General features: G+C 33.4%; 1 protein-coding gene across 3 annotated transcripts; it reads right to left on the bottom strand.

Moving 5' to 3' along the window:
• Positions 1–18,832: 18,832 nt before the first annotated feature.
• On the bottom strand, positions 18,833–22,018 carry LOC134856847 (uncharacterized). Of its 3 annotated transcripts, none has more exons than XR_010164856.1 (3): positions 21,986–22,018; positions 19,961–20,436; positions 18,833–19,466 (listed from the first exon to the last, which is right to left on the bottom strand). XR_010164856.1 is itself a non-coding variant. In XM_063873139.1 (3 exons), exons 1-3 carry the CDS (start codon positions 21,286–21,288, stop codon positions 19,081–19,083), a joined length of 951 nt encoding a protein of 316 aa, XP_063729209.1. In that variant the 5' UTR covers positions 21,289–21,311; the 3' UTR covers positions 18,833–19,080. The 3 variants fall into 3 exon arrangements, 1 of the variants encoding a protein (XP_063729209.1); XR_010164855.1 differs by lacking the exon at positions 21,986–22,018 and adding an exon at positions 21,230–21,323 and having other exon boundaries at positions 19,961–20,513; XM_063873139.1 differs by lacking the exon at positions 21,986–22,018 and adding an exon at positions 21,277–21,311 and having other exon boundaries at positions 19,961–20,513.
• Between the last annotated feature and the right edge of the window lie 1,584 nt (positions 22,019–23,602).

Here is a 23,602-nt window from a genome sequence, read left to right as displayed (position 1 = left end):
ATCTGCTGAAAGTGACGTAAATAGCAATCTTCAAATACAAACGTGGAAATGGCGTGAAAAAACTAATTAACTTTAGTTTCAAAAGTGGAATTTAATTTATAGATTTCCAGCGGAATAAAAACTTTATCTGTTGATCCAATTTTCTCAAGCTGGGTTAATTTCATCAAAAATGCGCTAGTCATAAATCGTGCTAGCAATTCAAACAGCTTACAAGGCATCTATTTTTTAAGAAATTCGAAAAAACAATGAATTGTGCAAACTTCATGTGCGAATTAAATTCTCCTGCATTAGCTACGACGCCCAAATTGTAGAGTATTTATCTCAACAAATACCCTCCCAAATCCGAGATTGTTCTTCAAATCAAAAGAACGAGCTGTGGCAAGCTCTCTTGCTTAAGCTAAGCCGCCCAATGTTTTTTACAGGTCAATTTTATTTTTTTTTGACCGTCTTTTTGAAACTTTACTTCTCGAAAACTACCCTCTCAAATCTGAGATTGCTTCAAGTTGAATAAACGAGTTCTGAGAAACTCCCCAGCCTAAGCCGTCATGCTCAAGTTCGTTTAACACAAAAATTTATGCCCCCAGAAAAGTCATTTTTTTGGACCGTTTTAAAAACTTGATTTATCTCACAAACTACTCTCCAAAGTGTGACTGATTAATAAATAAAGCAAACAGAAAAAAATTTGGCGAAATATATAGTTGGGTGGAAATTCTCATGATGAAGGTACCGAGTGATGGAAGTCTTTATATCAATCAGAAACAACAGACGTTCCTGTTCGCCACATTCCCAAACTCGGTTTCGAAACTAGGAGTAAAATATTATAGCAGTACAGCAAAGTGTTGCTGCATAATTAATGCAAATTAGAAATAAAGTTCTGTTTACTTTTGAGATAAGCAAAGGTATTGCAATCGGGTACTAGCCTTTTCACTCTTAACTAATTTTGTTCAGAGAATGGTCATTTTTGTGGGAATGGTAAACTTCAAGACAAGCTCAATTTAAAAAAAAACCCAAAAAATACCATGATTCAAATAGTACATAAAAGTAGTTTGTTTCCAGGGTTGATGTTTTTCAAATACTTTTCTCGGAAAAAATGTTGACTTTTAATTTGTTTCAGGTTTGTGGTTTTCGGCCTTGTTTCCGTCGATTCATTTTTTTAAAACTGAATTTATATTACTTGGTACGGTTTGCTATCAGCTTATTTTGTAAAGCCTGATTTTCATTTTGATTTTAGAATTTTTCACTAGGAGTGAAAGTTCTGTAATTTGATGGTCTTCGAAGTCTGATTTTTAGGGGTTTTATTTAATTTATTTTTTTTCAGTTAAACGGTTTTGGTTTATGTTTAAACGCATAATCATTTTCTATTGCGTAATTTTGAGGGCAAAAAATCTTGTTTGACAGAATCAAGTTTTCTGAAATGGCTTTTTTTATTATTTTTTGAGTCGCATTGGCAAAAATTTTACTTTCTGCTGTAGTTTTAATTTCTCTACCTTCCAAAGCCTTAGCTTTGACTCAATTTTTTGAATTTTCGTTTTTTTTTTCACAGAGACTACCGTACCAAATCTGAAGCTAAACTTGAAATGGCAAAAAAAACTAATGCGGAAATCTTCTAGATAAGCCGTTACCTCCAATTTTTAGAAAAATTTTTTGGCCGAATATAAACGCTTTTTTGACATTTTGGTTTTTTTGAAATTTTTGCGATTGCTCAAAACTGTTCTTTCATATCTTGAATCAAGAGTTCAACCAAAAAAAGTAGATTATGTGTATCTTCCGTAAACTGCATAAGCTGGAATGCTCCACACTTTGTAGAAATTTAGTTTAAGTCTCAGAAAATTTCTTTGAGTTTTTGATCGATTTTTTGAAACTGTTGCTTTCATCAAAAATTGCCTTGCCACATCTGATATCAACAATTTCAGCTATATTAAAATTTTTGTCAAGTAATTTTCTGAGAAACTAGTCTACCAAATGTGAAATTGATATAACTCAAAATGCTTTTTTTGTTTGTTTCAAAATTTTTGCAATTTCTTCTCGATTGAGTTAGTCATTTTTAATGGCTGAAAACTATCAGTTTTGCGAGCTCTTCATCATATGGGACAGTAACATTTCTGTTTTTTTTTTTAAATCAAGTTTAGGATAGGAATTGATATATAAATTGGTAGAACTGCCCTAAAGTTACAATAATTTTGATTCTATGATTCTGAAATTAATCAAAGAAAAAATTACGGGCAATGTTTTAGCATAACAATACATAAAATTTATAGATGCCAAAGAGAAGTAGATGCTGACTTCTGTCTGCTAAAACCGTATTAAAAATGCTGAATTTGATATTCCGTAATCATAAAAATTAAATTTTTGGTTTCCTTTTAGTTAGGTCAGTATATTGTTCACAGTAGACGTGAGAAAATTGCCTTGTAATCGGGAACTAGGCTTCTTTCCTGTAAATTTTTTTCTTACAGGTAAGACAGTAAATAACATTACGACTGTAGGAAATTGTGAAGTTGCTTTATTAATGAACCTGAACACCTATGCTTCTTCTCATTTGGCCTAGAGGTCTTGTGGTAGCTTTTGTGTCCTAATGAAATCGAAATATTTTTTTGTTAGTCGTCGGATTTTAGTTTTTCTGCTTATCTTTTGTCGGCTTAGTCTCCAATTCGGTAATCATGCTGTGCTGTAAGCTTAGTTAAACTTTTTTTACTCTTGAATTTTCTAAAATATAGCCTTGAGGTTGCTTAAATTTTTTTTTTGGTTTTTTTCTTTTTTGTTTTTTTTTGCTTGAAAATTTAATTCAGCTTTATTGGTTTCCGCTAAAATTTTTGTTGCTGTAACAGCAAAAATGATTGATTTGTTTTTGAAAGTTTCAGGTTGTTTGTGTTGCAAGACTTCAAATTTTTAAAACTTAATTGTTCGAACTTTTTGTTTCATAATAGCATTTTTTCATGACATTTGTTTTTTTTTGCTTCAATGGGCTTCTACCTACTTGTTTTCAGTTAGTTGGCCGCTCGGTAAACAGTATAAACTTATTTATTACTGATGGTTGGGTTTTTGGACTTTTTTCTGAAATTGTTTTGAATGTTTTTCTGAAAGAAAAAGGTTTTTTGTTTTGTTCTGTTTGTCTCATTTTCAATTTGCTCGTTTGAAATGCTGGGCTTGCGTTGTATCGCAAGTGATGCAAAGTTCCGCTTTGCTTATGTCTGAAAAAAATTTTTAGAAACCAGCTCATGGGTTTATCTGGTGATTTGTAGATTGAAGACATCTAATTTGTAGTCTTGATTTTTTGAAATTTACATGTTTTGAATAACAAATTGCGTAATTTCGAGGGCGAAAAAAAATCTTGTCAAAATCAAATGTTATAAAATTGCATTTTTTTTCTTTTTTGAGCCCCTTTGCCAAAGTTTTTCATTTTTGCTGAAGTTTTAACTTCTCTACCCTCCAAAGCCTTCGCAAATTTAAACGTGGACAATGTTTGACAAAGTTTTTTTTTATTTTTAATTTTCAATTTTCAGTTGTTTTATGCCAATTTTGTTTTGTCAACTTGTCTAACAGAATCACTGAATCTATTTCTCAGTTCTGTATTGGGTCAACCGAAAAAAAATATTAATTCAAGCATGTCTGGTTTTCAGGTACCAATCTTGCTTTTTCTGCAAGTTAGAAACATTTGTCTTTCAAAATTTAGAAACAATTGTGTTTTTAAAACGATTTAGCAGACTCATGTTGCGTCGTTTGATATGCGAAATTGATGTATATCTGTGATTTGAAGTGGGAATTTAAAAGTATTTTTTAGAGTTTATACATTTTTAATTGACAACCTTCTTTGGACTTAACGGGTGTCTGTCCAAGTACTGTCGGCTTTGGTACCGCTTGTGGTTTTTTTTCTGCTTCATGTTTTCTTCGATGTGCCAGTCACAAACTGATATTTACGCAAGATAAATGGAGAGAAAAAACTTGTGAAAACTTCGTCAAATCTCTTTTTGTAGGCCATTTTCAAACTAGCTATTTTTTACTCAATTTCTATCAGCTGGTTTGCTACAGATTGTTTGTGTTGTATAGAAAGGAGTCGCGAATCTAAGTTTTTACTCTTTTTTTTACTAAGTTAATTGACACAAAACTATGGGAATGTGAATTGTGATACTGGAGTTTCCAACCTTTGCGTTATTTGTAGACGTTACCTTTAGACCAAAATAGAAGTAGTCGATATATTGTGAAAGTTCATTGAGAAAGCAAGTTCAACCTCTCACCGATTTGCCAGAAAAATTGTTTTGTTTGGGGGGGGTTAGTTTGCTAAAACAATACACATTTAATTGTCAATATACAAAGATTGATTGTCCTTTTGAAAAACACAGAACCGCTGCGCTGCTCCTCTGAAATGGAGCATGAGTTCAGTGTGCAGGGGCGGATTTAGAGGGGGGACGCCCTTTCTTCAGGGATTCGACCCCTTGCCGACCCAAAGTGTCCCCCCTTTGGTACTTTTTAAGAAATTTTATTTTGGCTGACCGGCCCTAAAATTTTTCAAAAAGTGCCCAAAAACGGCTCTTTTTGACCTGTTTTTTCAAAAATTTTCGACATTCTTTTGAAAATCCGCCCCCCTCGAGAGACCCACCCCTGACTGGGCCAACCCTTGGATTTTTCTAACGGCGCCTTTGACACCAATGCATTTTTATTTTGAAGGAGAGCAGGCACCGAAAAAAGCGATTTTTCGGTCAAAACTGTTTGGTCTCAAAAAGGCAGACAAAATTTTTGAAACATTTTTAAAAATCCGACGCCCCCCCCACCCCACCTCGAGAAAATCCTAGATCTGCTCCTGGTAAGAACGGTTTCAACTAGAGTAGACGTTGCGCTAGACCAGCATACTGTTTCCGTTTTAATCGACTTTTTTTGCTTATATTGTGGCATTGCGGCGCTCCGGTAGTGATGGTGCCCAGCAATCATATGATTGGTGGATCAAATCGCACGTGCGCTGCAATTTGCAAGGTAAGCTCTTGCAAGTAAGTAATAGCTTAATGGGTGCTGGTTATATATGCTCATGTCAATCTAAACAATTAACCTTCGGGTTAGGCCTCCGGGTTGGTTGGCTAAAAAAAAACATATTTCAAAATAGTACAACGTCTACTCTAGTTGAAACCGTTCGTACCAGGAGCAGATCTAGGATTTTCTCGAGGTGGGGGGAGGGCGTAGGATTTTCAAAAATGCTTGAAAAATTTTGTCTGCCTTTTTGAGACCAAACAGTTTTGACCGAAAAATCGCTTTTTTCGTTGCCTGCTCTCCTTCAAAATAAAAATGAATTAGTGTCAAAGGCGCCGTTAGAAAAATCCAAGGGTTGTTCCAGTCAGGGGTGGGTCTTTCGAGGGGGGCAGGTTTTCAAAAAAATGTCGAAAATTTTGACGACCTTTTTTTTTACAGGTTGACCAAACTGATTTTCCGAGCCCTCCTAAAGCACTAAAAAGACGCTGTTTCGGTCAAATTGTCTGCGCCGCAGTCAAGATTTTGAAAAAACAGGTCAAAAAGAGCCGTTTTTGGGCACTTTTTGAAAAATTTTAGGCCCGGTCAGCCAAAATAAAATTTCTTAAAAAGTACCAAAGGAAGGGACACTTTGGGTCGGCAAGGGGTCGAATCCCTGAAGAAAGGGCCTCCCCCCTCTAAATCCGCCCCTGCACACTGAACTCATGCTCCATTTCAGATGAGCAGCGCAGTGGTTCTGTGTTTTTCAAATTACAATCAATCTTTGTATATTGACAATTAAATGTGTATTGTTTTCGCAAACTAACCCCCCCCCCCCCCCCAACAAAACATTTTTTCTGGCAAATCGGTGAGAGGTTGAACTTGCTTTCCTAATGAACATTCACAATATATCGACTACTTCTATTTTGGTCTAAAGGTAACGTCTACATAAAATGCAAAGGTCGGAAATTCCAGTATCACAATTCACATTCCCATAGTTTTGTGTCAATTAACTTATATATAAATTTTTTTATGAAAATTTTAAAGTTTGTTCAACTTCAGTATTTAGCCTAGTGAAATCTTTTGCAGGGCGTAAACTGATTAGTTTTTCACAAATTTGAGCCTGGTTGTGGTCTAGAAGTTCAAAATTTTACTCGAAATTTATGACAACAATTTTCTGAGAGTTTTTTTTTTACTTTATGCTTTCGTCTCAATTGGCGACTATTCGTCCAAAGTTAGGCGTATGCAATCGCTTATGACGGATTTTTATGATGATTTTTTGACAATTTTAATTGATTATAATTACCAAAGTTAGGTGTTTAAAGGATTTACAATCGATTATAATCGTGCTATTATCCAAGAGGTTATAATCTATTAGAATCGATTATAAATGATTACAGTTCATACAAAAAACTCTTTTAGTCAAATATAATCGAGTCTAATTGATAATAATTTTCTATTTGTCAGAATTTTTGAACAAAAGTATCATTTAATTATAGTTTTCAATAGTTTTCTGTAAAAAACAAAATCTCTAAAAACGGTTTTGTCATGCTTTGGTTCATCTAAACACAAAGTTATACCACGAAACAAAAACTTCATAGAGATCTTTTTGTAACAGTTGAAAGGTTCCCACAGTATGTGAACAATTGTGTTTCCGATTAAATAATGAAACAAAAGCAGTGTGCTGATGTTTTGTTGGTTAAGCAAACGTATGATGTGCATCATGAAACAACTTCAATGGAGAATTGAAAAATTAAATAAAGTGATTGTTTTGAATTGATTTAAGAAAACTTAAAACATTTGTATCATTTTTCTCATAAGCCAGCGCCTACAACAACGATAAAATATAAACAATTCGGATGCAAAGTCGGAGACAGAAGGGGCAAACAAAAGGGATTGTAATCGGTGATTATCAATTATAATGGATTTTTGTGCACAATATATGAATTAGAAACTGGGATAAAAATAATAGATTACAATCTATTATAAAAGCTTATGATTGTATAGAAAAACAGAAGGATCAATAATCGATTATATTCGATTAAGATGTATTATAATTAATTATAATTGGATTTCAAAATAGGAATATCGAATCGATTTTTAATTGATTAAATCTGATTTTTTTACCTAAGTTTTCGCAAGAATGTTACTAAAATCATAATATCATCGATTATTAACGCTTGAAACTGGATGCAGGCAAGGCTTTTTTCTGACTGATTTAAAACCTTAGGTTTTTTGAATACATGGTGTACGACTCAGTGATTTTCGAATCATTTTTTGTTAGCTTCCAAGGTTTTTCGTATCGCGAGTGATAGAAAGCTCAGTTTTGACTCAGTGCTGGAAAAGATCCGATCCTTCTCTGATACACAAAAAAAGGCTATCCGAAATATTGTCGTCAGTCAAAAATTAGCCGACCTAATTGAAGTCAAATCCTGGTGCCGGAAATTTGTCTACAAAGCACCTATGTTTGCAAGTCTTGTCTGTAACATGACCTAGGAATATAAATTTAGCTCAAGGTTTTTTAAATGATCATGAAAATTACCTCAAATACAAGACAAGAAACCACGAAATCTACCCTCTAACCGAATTGAGACAATGTTCTATTTTTTTTTATTTATGAGCCAAAATTTTCACCGTTGTTGACTTTTTGAGCGCCTACCGCAGATCAAATTAGACAATGATTCAAAAGAAATGTGTACAGTCAAAGCCGAGCAAAAGCTGTCAAAGATGAGACAACTAACTCAAAAATTGAATAACTCCCCCGAAAATCTACCAACTCTGAAAAGAAAAAAAACAACAAAATCAGAGATGTGATTATCTTCAGAGATGTGACTATATAATGATTTACAGAGCAGTAAACTTTAAAAGCAATGTTTCACCATCAATAAAGCGAATCTGAACACACACACGATGAGAGTTACAAAGGATATCTAAACAAAAAAAGCGAAAGTTTTGAAAAATAGAATTCAAATTTTTAAAAAGTTTTAAATTGTTGTCGCTTTAGGTTCAGTGACTAGCTAGTGATAGGCTACTAAAAGTTGTTTCTTGATCAAATCAAGTCAGAATCTGATCAAAAAGCAAATAATGAATATTTGATTAAACAAGATCAGACAGGAAATTTTGAACTGCAGTTCCCAACAAAACTGAAATAGCCCTAGTTTCTACAAATGAGCATTACCATCGAACAGTTAGAAAAGTTTTCCTGACCTCAAAAAAACCGGAAAACGACTGATTAAATATGGAGCTTTAAAAATTGTTTTGAAAAAACGTGAAAAAAGAACGTATAGTTTTATTTTCCGAGTTTCACAAATATTTTTGTTTTTGGCATTTTATGAATAGATTAATTGAAATTGAGAAAACCAAATCAAAATATCAAGTTTAAACAGGCTAAGTAATGGTACCTTTTAAATCGTCTCGGTTATGAATCATATGAGGCTAAAGAAATCAGACAACAAGCAAGTTAGACGATCAGAAAAAAATGTAAATTAGACAACAGTTTGCGTCAAATTTTGTGAAATTTGCTTACCGACTTAAATTATCATTTGCTGAGTAAATACTGGTTGTCCAATTTAGATTGTGACTTCCGAGGTCTAGGAAACTAGACGATAAGCAAAGTAGAGTAGACGGTTGCTACAAAAACGATCTTAGACGAATTTTGTTTACAGATTTTTGGCCACCCAAATTTAACTGTTGTCTGCAGACAATTTTATTTTTTTCCTCCGCAATTTAAATCTCTCTCACTTTCGTCTGTTTTCTCATAATTGCAGTTTTGCAAAATCGTCTAACTTCCTTTTAAGTGCCTCCGTCTAACTTGCTTATTGCCTAATTTGTCAACCCCTACAACTTGCGTGCAAATTGCGTGATTTTTGTTTACAGACTTAAAAAAACTTTTGGCTGAGTAAATTCTGGTTCTACGAGAATTGCATTTATTTACAGTCGTCTAATTTCTTGTCGTCTAATTTCGTAGAACCCGAATCATATTTCTATGGAATTACTTGTCTCATCCTGTTCCTCTTCTGCGGTTGAACCATAAAAACTGTTGCGGTAAAAAAAACTATTTCTTTGTAGAGTTGCCTTAAAATCCCTTGCAGTCAAAATCAATTTTGTGAGTCAGTAAAATTCGGACAATATTTGTGACATTGCTACAAATTTCCCGGCTATTCTACCGTTTTCCCCATCTGAATCCAATTTTTTCTCGTTCAAAGTTTGGATTCACCTATTGGAGGAACTTTGAAAAACCTTACAAAAAATTGATTCTAGTAACTAACTACTCTAAGTAAAATAAAATTACAAACAAGTTTTGAAGCTTTTTCCAAAAAGCCCTAAAAGATTTCGAGCGAACGTTTTTTTGGGAAATTTGAAGTTTTCTAGAACATTTGGAAGAGTGTTACTGAGCTCAAAAAACTGGAAAACGACTGATTAAAAATGGAGCAATTAGTAAAAAAGATTTTTGAAAAAAAAGTGAAAAGAAACGTACAGTTTTATTTTCCGAGTTTCCCGAATATTTTTGTTTTTGTCCTTTTATGAATCAATTAATTGAAATTGAGAAAACCAAATCAAAATATCAAGTTTGAACAGGCTAACTAATGGTAACTGTTAAATCGTCTCGGTTATGAATCATACGAGGATTTAGAAATTAGACAACAAGCAAATTAGACGGTCAGAAAAAATTGTAAATTAGACAACAGTTTGCGTCAAATTTTGTGAAATTTGCTTACCGACTTAAATTATCATTTGCTGAGTAAATACTGGTTGTCCAATTTAGATTGTGACTTCCGAGGTCTAGGAAACTAGACGATAAGCAAAGTAGAATAGACGGTTGCTACAAAAACAAAATTAGACGAAAATGTTTTACAGATCTGTCGATTTAGACATCACTGCTATAAAAGAATAAGGCGAACAACATTTTTTCTTAGAAGTCAAGTTTTACAAATGCAAAATGAACATAAAATGACCATATCTATCAAAACATTTAGTTTAATTGATCATAAAAAATCAAAACCGAATATTACAGGAGAATTTTGATTTGAATAAGTTATGCAAGGTTGACTTGTGAGTTTTTTGGCCACCGAAATTCAACTGTTGTCTGCAAGCAATTTTATTTTTCTCATGCGATTTGTCTGCAAACAATTTAAATCTCTCTCACTTTTGTCAGTTTTCTCATAATTGAAGTTTTGAAAAATCGTCTAACTTCCTTTTAAGTGCCTCCGTCTAATTTACTTATTATCTAATTTGTCATTTCCTACAACTTGTGTGCAAATTGCGTGATTTTTGCTTACAGGCTTAAATAAAATTTTGGCCGAGTAAATCCTGGTTCTACGATAATTGCATTTCTATACAGTCGTCTAATTTTTTGTCGTCTAATTTCTTAGACCCCGAACCATATCTTTTTGGAATCGTTTGTCTCATCCTGTTCCTCTTCTGTGGTTAAACCATGAAAACTGTTGCGGTAAAAACAAAAAGATTTTTTTGTAGTTTTGTCTTAAAGTCGATTGCAGTCAAAATCAATTTTGTGAGTCAGTAATTTTCGGGCAAATTTTGTGACATTGGACTGCGAATTGCCCGGCTATTCTACTGTTTTCCCCATCTGAATCTGATTTTTTTCGGTTAAATTTTGGGCTCACCTGTTGGAAGAACTTTGTGAAGTTTACAATAAATTGATTCTAGCAACTAACTACTCTAAGTAAAATAAACTTACAAACAAGTTTTGAAGCTTTTTTTAAAAAGCCCTGAAAGATTTCGAGCGAAAGTATTTTTTGGGAGATTTGAAATTTTCTGGAACAGGAGACAATACGCTAAGAACTGTAAAATAGCCACTGATTAGCCGTTTTTGTAATCAAAATTATGTCGCTTGATCTTGGTATATTGTTCATACTTTCGATACGAAAGTAACGGAATATTTGAGCTCGGGGTGTGTTCTTTTTTTCTTCCCACAAATTTTGACTTTTTAACTAGCCATTTTTGACAGAATTTTTTTTTTATCATTCAAAAGCTATTATTGTCCTGAGCTCAAATTTGAAAAGATATTTCTAATGTGATCATTTTTCGTAAACTTATGGGGGTTTAAAGATTGCCATTTTGGCCAATTTGGGACAATTGAAAATTGGTTGAAAGAAACTTATTTGCAATAACTGATTTGTTACAAGGAGCAAAATCTATCCTTTTGTATTTTATATGGCGTTTGGGGGGATAATTTTCATCAAAAATTTCAAATTTTAGAAAAAATTTCATTTTGTTTTATTACGTTTAATTGTTTGATGTTATTACTGCTCCAGAAAACCTTAAAAGGCAGTCGAAACATTCAGGGTTTCGCCCTGATACGAGCAGTCTTGTTTGAATTAGTGATTATAACAATCAGAAAAACTGTAAGTATGTTTTAATTCTACTTCCATTGAGCATTAACATTTAGAAAAGGATAAAAAAACTTTGAACTTTGATTTTGAAGAGCTTTGTAATATATACAAAAGTATTGAGTGAATTTACTTGAAATGAACTTAACACCAGCTATTTTTCAAAAGTATGTGAGGTAGGTAAACTTGTCGAAGGTGTTCACTGATACGTCACTGTCCAGCCGAGGATCGTACTTGATCCTGCCGTCAAAGGTCGAAAATTCTGGCGCACTGCGAGGTCTTTGCTTCTTCTTGTTCCTGCTCTCAACAGGTGGGCTAGCTTCTGTCTTAGTTGCTCGAACGTTTTTTTTATCACAGGTTTTTAAGATGATATATTTACAAGTAAAAGGACCAACATACGAGCTGTTCCGTTCTTCACGGAGAAACGATGTAGAAAAGTGCAATAAGCCGAATTTTTTTGCATGTTTCGAATATAGCTTGACTTTGATTAGAGAAAAAAAACCGTTTAACGCCTTGGGCAGGGAAAAAAGCTTGGATAGGTTATTTTTTTTCCCAGTGGAATCCTAAAAGTTTGATGGTCTTTCGAAATGTTTTGAGCGCCACTTTTCGCGACATTTAAGTTTTTGTTATTGTTCCGACTTTCGATACGAAAGGGAATATTTGTGCTCGGGGTGGGTTTTTGTTTTCTTACGACAAATTTCGTCTTTTTAACTAGCCATTTTTGACAAAATTTTCTATATCATTCAAAAGGTATTGTTGTCCCGAGCTTAAATTTGAAAAGATATTTCACCTGTGATCATTTTTCGTAAAGTTATGGGGGTTTAAAGATTTCCATTTTCGCCAATTTGGGACAATTAACGCTCGGTATATTTCACGTTATTAGTGCGTAAGCTGAGATTTAATCCATCTTAGAAATTGTTCAAAATTGGTTGAAAGAAGCTTATTTGTCATAATTGATTTGTTACAAGGATTGAAATCGATTCTTTTGTACTTTAAATGCCGTGTGGGGGGATTATTTCACAAAAAAAAAAATCAAATTTTAGAAAAAAAATTTTTCATTTCATTTTATTACATTTAATTTTTTTATGTTACTACTGCTCCATAAACCTTAAAAGGCAGGCGGAACACTCAGGGCTTCGCCCTGATACGAGCAGCCTTGTTGTTGCGACTTACTTTCGATACGAAGTAACGAAATATTTGTGCTCGGGTGGGTTTTTTTCTTCCGAAAAATTTCGACTTACTGTTGTTGTAAAAACAAAACGATTTCTTTGTAGTATTGCCTTAAAATCGCTTGCAGTCAAAATCAATTTTATGAGTCAGTAAAATTCGGACAATATTTGTGACATTGGACTGCAAATTGCCCGGCTATTCTACCGTTTCCGCATCTGAATCCAATTTTTTTGGCCAATTTTTGGGCTCAACTATTGGAGGAACTTTGTGAATCTTACAAAAAGTTTGATTCTAGTAACTAACTACTCTAAGTAAAATAAAATTACAAACAAATTTTGAAGCTTTTTCCAAAAATCCCTAAAATATTTCGAGCGAAAGTTTTTTTGGGAGATTTGAAGTTTTCTAGAACAGTTGGAAGAGTATTACTGAACTCAAAAAACCGGAAAAGAACTGATAAAAGTTGAGCAATTAGTAAAAAAGTTTTTGAAAAAATGTGAAAAAAGTGTATACTTTTATTTTCCGAGTTTTCCGAATATTTTTGTTTTCTCCTTTTATGAATCAATTGATTGAGTTTGCGAAAACCAGATCGAAATACCAAGTTTAAATAGGCTAAGTAAGGGTACTTTTAAACCATCTCGGATATGAAATTCAACTGTTGTCTGCAAGCAATTTTATTTTTCTCATGCGAATTGTCTGCAAACAATTTAAATCTCTCTCACTTTTGTCAGTTTTCTCATAATTGAAGTTTTGAAAAATCGTCTAACTTCCTTTTAAGTGCCTCCGTCTAATTTGCTTATTATCTAAATTTTCATTCCCTACAACTTGTGTGCAAATTGCGTGATTTTTGCTTACAGGCTTAAATAAACTTTTGGCCGAGTAAATCTTGGTTCTACGATAATTGCATTTCTATACAGTCGTCTAATTTTTTGTCGTCTAATTTCTTAGACCCCGAACCATATCTTTATGGAATCGTTTGTCTCGTCCTGTTCCTCTTCTGTGTTTAAACCATGAAAACTGTTGCGGTAAAAACAAAATGATTTCTTTGTAGTGTTGTCTTAAAGTCGATTGCAGTCAAAATCAATTTTGTGAGTCAGTAAATTTCGGGCAAATTTTGTGACATTGAACTGCGAATTGCCCGGCTATTCTACTGTTTTCCCCATCTGAATCTGATTTTTTTCGGTTAAATTTTGGGCTCACCTGTTGGAAGAACACTGTGAAGTTTACAATAAATTGATTCTGGCAACTAACTACTCTAAGTAAAATAAATCATATGAGGTTTAAGAAATTAGACAACAAGCAAATTAGACGATCTGAAAAAATTGTAAATTAGACAACAGTTTGCGTCAAATTTTGTGAAATTTGCTTACCGACTTAAATTATCATTTGCTGAGTAAATACTGGTTGTCCAATTTAGATTGTGACTTCCGAGGTCTAGGAAACTAGACGATAAGCAAAGTAGAATAGACGGTTGCTACAAAAACAAAATTAGACGAAAATGTTTTACAGATCTGTCGATTTAGACATCACTGCTATAAAAGAATAAGGCGAAAAACATTTTTTCTTAAGAGTCAAGTTTTACAAATGCAAAATGAACATAAAATGACCATATCTATCAAAACATTTAGTTTAATTGATCATAAAAAATCAAAACCGAATATTACAGGAGAATTTTGATTTGAATAAGTTATGCAAGGTTGACTTGTGAGTTTTTTGGCCACCGAAATTCAACTGTTGTCTGCAAGCAATTTTATTTTTCTCATGCGATTTGTCTGCAAACAATTTAAATCTCTCTCACTTTTGTCAGTTTTCTCATAATTGAAGTTTTGAAAAATCGTCTAACTTCCTTTTAAGTGCCTCCGTCTAATTTACTTATTATCTAATTTGTCATTCCCTACAACTTGTGTGCAAATTGCGTGATTTTTGCTTACAGGCTTAAATAAAATTTTGGCCGAGTAAATCCTGGTTCTACGATAATTGCATTTCTATACAGTCGTCTAATTTTTTGTCGTCTAATTTCTTAGACCCCGAACCATATCTTTTTGGAATCGTTTGTCTCATCCTGTTCCTCTTCTGTGGTTAAACCATGAAAACTGTTGCGGTAAAAACAAAATGATTTTTTTGTAGTTTTGTCTTAAAGTCGATTGCAGTCAAAATCAATTTTGTGAGTCAGTAATTTTCGGGCAAATTTTGTGACATTGGACTGCGAATTGCCCGGCTATTCTACTGTTTTCCCCATCTGAATCTGATTTTTTTCGGTTAAATTTTGGGCTCACCTGTTGGAAGAATTTTGTGAAGTTTACATTAAATTGATTCTAGCAACTAACTACTCTAAGTAAAATAAACTTACAAACAAGTTTTGAAGCTTTTTTCAAAAAGCCCTGAAAGATTTCGAGCGAAAGTATTTTTTGGGAGATTTGAAATTTTCTGGAACAGGAGACAATACGCTAAGAACTGTAAAATAGCCACTGATTAGCCGTTTTTGTAATCAAAATTGGTATATTGTTCATACTTTTGATACGAAAGTAACGGAATATTTGAGCTCGGGGTGTGTTCTTTTTTTCTTCCCACAAATTTTGACTTTTTAACTAGCCATTTTTGACAGAATTTTTTTTTATCATTCAAAAGCTATTATTGTCCTGAGCTCAAATTTGAAAAGATATTTCTCCTGTGATCATTTTTCGTAAACTTATGGAGGTTTAAAGATTGCCATTTTGGCCAATTTGGGACAATTGAAAATTGGTTGAAAGAAACTTATTTGCAATAACTGATTTGTTACAAGGAGCAAAATCTATCCTTTTGTATTTTATATGGCGTTTGGGGGGATAATTTTCATCAAAAATTTCAAATTTTAGAAAAAATTTTATTTTATTTTATTACGTTTAATTGTTTGATGTTATTACTGCTCCAGAAAACCTTAAAAGGCAGTCGAAACATTCAGGGTTTCGCCCTGATACGAGCAGTCTTGTTTGAATTAGTGATTATAACAATCAGAAAAACTGTAAGTATGTTTTAATTCTACTTCCATTGAGCATTAACATTTAGAAAAGGATAAAAAACTTTGAACTTTGATTTTGAAGAGCTTTGTAATATATACAAAAGTATTGAGTGAATTTACTTGAAATGAACTTAATACCAGCTATTTTTCAAAAGTATGTGAGGTAGGTAAACTTGTCGAAGGTGTTCACTGATACGTCACTGTCCAGCCGAGGATCGTACTTGATCCTGCCGTCAAAGGTCGAAAATTCTGGCGCACTGCGAGGTCTTTGCTTCTTCTTGTTCCTGCTCTCAACAGGTGGGCTAGCTTCTGTCTTAGTTGCTCGAACGTTTTTTTTATCACAGGTTTTTAAGATGATATATTTACAAGTAAAAGGACCAACATACGAGCTGTTCCGTTCTTCACGGAGAAACGATGTAGAAAAGTGCAATAAGCCGAATTTTTTTGCAGGTTTCGAATATAGCTTGACTTTGATTAGAGAAAAAAACCGTTTAACGCCTTGGGCAGGGAAAAAAGCTTGGATAGGTTATTTTTTTTCCCAGTGGAATCCTAAAAGTTTGATGGTCTTTCGAAATGTTTTGAGCGCCACTTTTCGCGACATTTAAGTTTTTGTTATTGTTCCGACTTTCGATACGAAAGGGAATATTTGTGCTCGGGGTGGGTTTTTGTTTTCTTACGACAAATTTCGACTTTTTAACTAGCCATTTTCTATATCATTCAAAAGGTATTGTTGTCCCGAGCTTAAATTTGAAACGATATTTCACCTGTGATCATTTTTCGTAAAGTTATGGGGGTTTAAAGATTTCCATTTTGGCCAACTTGGGACAATTAACGCTCGATATATTTCACGTTATTAGTGCGTAAGCTGAGATTTAATCCATCTTAGAAATTGTTCAAAATTGGTTGAAAGAAGCTTATTTGTCATAATTGATTTGTTACAAGGATCGAAATCGATTCTTTTGTACTTTAAATGCCGGGTGGGGGGATTATTTCACAAAAAAAAATCAAATTTTAGAAAAAAAATTTTTCATTTCATTTTATTACATTTAATTTTTTTATGTTACTACTGCTCCATAAACCTTAAAAGGCAGGCGGAACACTCAGGGCTTCGCCCTGATACGAGCAGCCTTGTTGTTGCGACTTACTTTCGATACGAAGTAACGAAATATTTGTGCTCGGGTGGGTTTTTTCTTCCGAAAAATTTCGACTTACTGTTGTTGTAAAAACAAAACGATTTCTTTGTAGTATTGCCTTAAAATCGCTTGCAGTCAAAATCAATTTTGTGAGTCAGTAAAATTCGGACAACATTTGTGACATTGGACTGCAAATTGCCCGGCTATTCTACCGTTTCCCCATCTGAATCCAATTTTTTTGGCCAAATTTTGGGCTCAACTATTGGAGGAACTTTGTGAATCTTACAAAAAGTTTGATTCTAGTAACTAACTACTCTAAGTAAAATAAAATTACAAATAAGTTTTGAAGCTTTTTCCAAAAATCCCTAAAATATTTCGAGCGAAAGTTTTTTTGGGAGATTTGAAGTTTTCTAGAACAGTTGGAAGAGTATTACTGAACTCAAAAAACCGGAAAAGAACTGATAAAAGTTGAGCAATTAGTAAAAAAAGTTTTTGAAAAAATGTGAAAAAAGTGTATACTTTTATTTTCCGAGTTTTCCGAATATTTTTGTTTTCTCCTTTTATGAATCAATTGATTGAGTTTGCGAAAACCAGATCGAAATGCCAAGTTTAAATAGGCTAAGTAAGGGTACTTTTAAACCATCTCGGATATGAATCATATGAGGCCAAAGAATTAAGACAACAAGCAAATTAGACGATCAAAAAATAATGTAATTTAGACAACAGGTTGCGTCAAATTTTGTGAAATTTGCTTACCGACTTAAATTATCTTTTGCTGAGTAAGCTCTGCTTGTCCAACTTAAACTGTGACTTGAGAGTCCTAGGAAACTAGACGATAAGCAAAGTAGAGTAGACGGTTGCTACAAAAACGACTTTAGACGATTTTTCCTACAGATCTGTCCATTTAGACATCACTGCTATGAAAGGATAGGGCCAACAAAATTTTTTCTTAAGAGTCAAGTTTTACAAATACAAAAAGAACATAAAATGACATTATCTATCGAAACAGTTACTTTAAATGAACATAAAATATTAAATCCGAAATTTACAGGAGAATTTTGAATTGAATAAGTTATGCATGATTGACTCGTAAAATTTTTGGCCAACCAAACTTAACTGTTATCTGATCACAACTTTTTTTTCACGCAATTTGTCTGCAAGGAATTTAAATCTCTCTCACTTTCGTCTGTTTTCTCATAATTGCAGTTTTGCAACTTCCTTTTCAGTGCCTCCGCCTAATTTGCTTATTGTCTAATTTGTCAACCCTACAACTTGCGTGCAAATTGCGTGATTTTTGTTCACAGGCTTAATTAAACTTTTGGCCGAGTAAATCCTGGTTCTATGATAATTGCATTTCCTTACAGTCGTCTAATTTCTTGTCGTCTAATTTCTTAGACCCCGAATCATATCTCTATGGAATCACTTGTCTCATCCTGTTCCTCTTCTGTGGTTGAACCATAAAAACTGTTGCGGTAAAAACAAAACGATTTCTTTGTAATGGTGCCTTAAAATTGCTTGCATTCAAAATCAATTTTGTGAGTCAGTAAAATTTGGGCAAAGCTGAATCAGATTTTTTTTCGGTTAAAATTTGGGCTCACCTGTTGGAGGAACTTTGTGAAGTCTACAATAAATTGATTCTAGCAACTAACTACTCTAAGTAAAATAAAACTACAAACAAGTTTTGAAGCTTTTTTCAAAAAGCCCTGAAAGATTTCGAGCGAAACTTTTTTTTGGGAGATTTGAAATTTTCTGGAACAGGAGTAGACAATACGCTAAGAACTGTAAAATAGCCACTGATTAACCGTTTTTGTGATCAAAATTATGTCTCTTGATCTTGGTTTATTGTTCCGACTTTCGATATGAAAGTTACGGAATATTTGTGCTCGGGGTGGGTTTTTGTTTTCTTCCGACAAATTTCGACTTTTTAACTAGCCATTTTTGACAAAGTTTTTCGTATCATTCGAAAGCTATTGTTGTCCTGAGCTCAAATTTGAAAAGATATTTCACCTGTGATCATTTTTCGTAAAGTTATGGGGGTTCAAAGATTGCCATTTTGGCCAATTTGGGACAATTGATAATTGGTTGAAAGAAATTTATTTGCCATAATTGATTTATTACAAGGAGCAAAATCTAATATTTTGTACTTTATATGGAGTGTGGGCGATGATTTACATACAAAAATTTTCAAGTTTTAGAAAAAAAAATTTAATTTAATTTTATTTCATTTAATTTTTTTATGTTGCTTATGTTATTACTGCTCTACAAACCTTAAAAGGCAGTCAGAATTTTCAGGGCTTCGCCTTGATACGAGCAGTCTTGTTGCATTTTATTTTCAAACTCAAACAGTCAAAGTGAACAACAAGCTCAACTTACTTTTGAATGAACAATAAAATGCGCGACCCAATTAAGTGAACACTGAATAACGTTTTCATTATCTTAAGTTTGCTTAAGCTTCCTGAAAGACTTATTTTTTTTCGCTGATCGCAATTACTCTTATGTTCTAACAGTCAACCCCCCTGATGTTTAGATCATGGTTGATCATAGATCGGGAGTGCAAGAATGTCCCTTCATAATCCAGATAGTCGTACAGAATAGATGTCATGCTACTCGCTCTGAGCAATCGGTGTTGAGGAAACCGAACGTGTAAAAGTGTTTCGGCTCTCGATTCTAATGGAGCGCAAAGCATGTGCGAGTTTACCTCTGTCGTCGTTCGTAACACATCGTAATATTCGCTTCTCTCCCAACCGCAGAACAGATTCTTCACTTCTCGTCTTTTTCCTGCCACCGAGAGGAGCATGGCGAGGAGCAGGGCGAAGTTGAAGAAATCAATTCCCCCATTTGTTTCGTAAAAGAAAATAGTCTCTATCGAAACTCCGAACGTCGACGCTGCAAAAATATATCAATTTAGAACTTGTTTTTAGAAGCGAGCCGATTTTTTTCGCTACTAATGCGAATAAACAGTCTCTTGCGTTTGACAACCACAAAAAATAACTGTGAAACGGACTGTGCTCTATTGCTCATGAGTTCGAAGTAGATAAAACTTAAAAGAAGTTTTCAGGAAATCGTCGTTGACAATCATGAAAGTAGCACAAGAGACTGTCAGATGAATTTTGCTCATGTTCGCCGCCAAAAGTTGGCCCTCTAATTTTTTGTTATTTTAACATAAAGTTACCACTTTGTTTTTTTTTGAAATTGACGATAATTTAAAACAAATCATATAAACTTTGCAGTATAATTTAAAATATCATGACTGTAAGCAGGGGCAGATCTAGGTTTTTGGGTTGATTATTCAGTAATTGGTAAGGGGTTTCAATTTGTTTTTTTTTCTAGGGGATTGATCGTGCAAGCGAAGAACATAAAACTTCAGAATTTCTGCTTACCAAAAATGATGGATATTGTGAACCAGACTGAAGGTTTGCTCGAATGTTCTTCATTGTAAATCAAGCAAAACATGGCAAACATGATAGCCACTAACATTTGCCTCATACTATTGAAGAAGTAAAGGGGAACCTGACACAAACACTCTTGCACGGCGAAAGTGAAGAAGAACATAAAAGGCGACTTCTCTTGGAAAACTGATTCTGCACAATCAAACAATACTGTTTTTCCATTTTGGATAACTTTTTCACAAAAAGGTATTTTTTCAGCCGTATTTCGGGGTTTGAGAAATAAACTATGGTAGAAAAGACTGTTTTCATGATAGTAAGTAATGTTCATAAATATGACTGTAGAAACTGATTTGATGACGATAGTCACAATTGCAGCTCCTAAATTCTTGAAGTTCAGAAGAAGTACAATTGCTAGAACAATGAATCCAGTCAGAATGTTTTGCATCACATAAATGCCATCTGCTTTTCTAAACCCACAATAAAATGATGCCAAAATTAGACCAACTAATGCTCCCGGAACCACTACAATTGCCACTCGCTTGATCTTCGACCATTCAGGTTTCAACTTCCCCGAAGAGCCGACGATTCTTGTATGATATCAATTTAACTTCAGTTTTAAAAAATCTTAGAATTTTTTTCATTGAAAAATATGTGGTAATTTTGCATGATTTCATTTGGAAAATCTAGTTGTAACAAACGAGCAATAGTTAAGTTTTCCTCGCATTAGTTAAGTCTGCCTAATTGCGCGTCAATTTCGAATATTTTTCTCTCTGTAATACAGTTTCCAGGATCAATTTTTAGTATCGAAATTTATGTGTGGGATATTCATGGGCTAGCGTTTTCGACTAGCTTTAGTATTTTTGTTATTTGAACAACGGTTCGAATTTTATATGGATTCAGATTGCTTTTTGTCCGGGCAAATCCTTTTAACACAAAATACCAGAAAACTTGGAGTAATATTTGACACACAAACCGTTTTTCATGTTCTAATATCTTTCGCTTTTTAACTACCACTTTTGAACGAAGTTTCAGATACTATCTAAAAGTCCTTGACCTCCTGCGCTCAAAATTGAAAACTGTGTCACCTTGTGATTATGTAGTAAAAATTTCTCAGCCTAAGAATTAACAAGTTGACCTATTTGGGACAATTTAAAAAAATCGGAACATTCCGGGTTTAGCCCTGATATGTGAGCAGATTTGTTGGTCATATACAACAAAATGTTCTATTTTTTTAATCAGCTGCTTCGGTGAAAAAAAAACGATTTTGAAATTTTTCTTCTGTGCAAAGTGTTTTCCACATAACTAACTATCAAATGCATGTAATTCTAATAGCGTTTTCACGGGTGGCTATAAGGAGAACGTTTTTGAAAACAAAAATCCAGTCGTACTCGATTTTTCTTTCAATTTGAATATTTGGTAAGTATTTTACAGAATTTTTTTGTATTCGAATAAATTTATATTTGGAACTCAGAAAAATTCAAAAAGCTAATAACTCATAAAGAAGCAAAAAAAAACAACCTCAAAAGGACTCTTTTAAGCGAGCACTTATTAGACAAACCTTTAAACTTCACCAACAACTGGAAACATTTAGCAAAAAGTGAAATTACAAAGCTTCTTTTCTACAGCAAACGAGCTGAGGAATGCTAGCAACTCGAGACTAAAATTAAGTACCAAACTGTGTTCTTTGATCAAAAAGCGAAGCTTTGCTTTACGGATTTCAAAATAGCCTGATGATATTTAATGTTCAAATCAATTACACAACACAGTGCAAAAGAAGCAAGCCTTTACACTCGAGACCTTATACCTATTATAAAGTTTTTGTTCCAATTTTCAAAAAAGGGAGGAATATATATCCTTGGGGTGTTTTTTTTCAACCAAACCAATTTTGGAAAGAACTTTTTATTGGGGCAAGGATCGATTGGTTCGTTTTATATTTCTAGTTGGTAAATCGAGTTTTTCGACTGAAGTTTTGCGGTCGAGAAGCAATACTAATACAAGTACAAAGTCAAAACATACCCGATTTCATTCGAAAGAGTCAAAATAAACCAATCTTTGGTTGAAAAAGTCAAAATATAGGTCAAGCACAGATAAATTATACTTGGTTTTGGTCGAGAAAGTCGAACCATAGGTCGAGCACAGTCAAAACAAAGGTCGAGCACAAATTAATTTTTTAAACTTTTTTTCTGAAATTTCCAATAAATTTTATTTGGAATTTGAGCAAAAAAAATCTGCTAAAAAATCCCCCGTCAGAAAGTTCAACCAGCAATATTCATTTGAGAAGATTGGCGTATCGCTAAACAAAAAATTTCAGAAGGAACCCTTGAATTGTTCGAGATCTAAGGGTTACTGCGGCAAGAAACATGAGCTATCCTACAATTCTCTGAATCATCAATTTTAGTCCAGTTTTGTATAGTCCAGTCAAGACAAAAAAAAACAAGTTTGAAAGAATTAATTTGAAAAAAAAAGTTTTCGATTGAGAAAATTCGCGTTTTACCAAATCTGATAGCTTGTTTTCATTTGAAGCATCATCACAAAAAAAAACATGAAAGCATACATTATGTGTTTTTGTCAATTCACTCGTGTTAATTGATAGTCCAGAAAATACAGAAAGTCGAAACAGAGTACAGGTAAAGTACAGACTAATTGTATTCATAAAATAAAAAATCTGAATTTTTGTTTTTAAGTTTTTTTATTTTTTAGCCAGTTTTCTGCAGCGATTGTTGTACAATTTTCTCATTTTTATATGGCTGTCATCTATGCTTAAATTTAGTTTTTTTCGATTTTTTCATCAAGCCACACAGAAACAATGGACACTAGCTTGCATTCTTTAAAAAATATATTTGTTTATGACTACGGTCGGAACATTTTGTGCTAATTGCACAGTAACCGGCTGTCCTTGTTTCAATTGCGTTTACTGCCTCGACTTTTTTGTTTGTCGTCGAGAAAGATTGAGTTAATAATTGGTAATAAATAAGACCAATTAGCTTGCCTCAGTTCAATTTGGAACTATTATGAATTTGGATAAATTGCCACGCACAAACAGCTCGCATAGTGAAATATTCTATTCGGGTAGCAACACCGGTGTCCTACAATTTAATGACATACAATTCAACACCGTACATTTTAACAATTAGTCAATTCACTACTAAACAATTTGAATCGACAACAAAATAACTCCTATTTTCCAGTTTAACACAGTACATTTTAACACCTTAAAATTAATGCTGTATGAATTCCTTATCTTAACTCTTATCACACCAAAGTTAGTCCTGCAATTAACACACGCACGAAAATGAAAAACTTGTTTTATCTTAGTTATACATGCTAAAAGGAGGCTTCCTAATTTACTTAAGACTCTTATCTACAAGTTTGTAATTTTTTTCAATTAAACTTTTCGCTAAACCTTTATGATTATTTAAAAAAAAAGCTGCTTGTGCTCTTTTATAACAATTTGACGGAAAAATTCTGACAAAAATTGAATTTTGACAATCACTTCATACTTTACTCAATTGATAAGCAAACGCAAACACAATAAACACATTATGATTGAGTCTTCTTCCGAGTTCACAGTTTCATCTAAACATTTCAAAAAAAGCTGACAAAGCGATCAGGTCATGAGTTTAAGTTCGAGAA

The sequence above is a fragment of the Symsagittifera roscoffensis genome, chromosome 1 (assembly GCF_963678635.1).
Source record: "Symsagittifera roscoffensis chromosome 1, txSymRosc1.1, whole genome shotgun sequence".
Classification (NCBI taxonomy): Eukaryota; Metazoa; Xenacoelomorpha; order Acoela; family Convolutidae; genus Symsagittifera; species Symsagittifera roscoffensis.
Note: the sequence above shows the minus strand (reverse complement) of the source record. Positions and strands in the feature narration are given on the sequence as shown.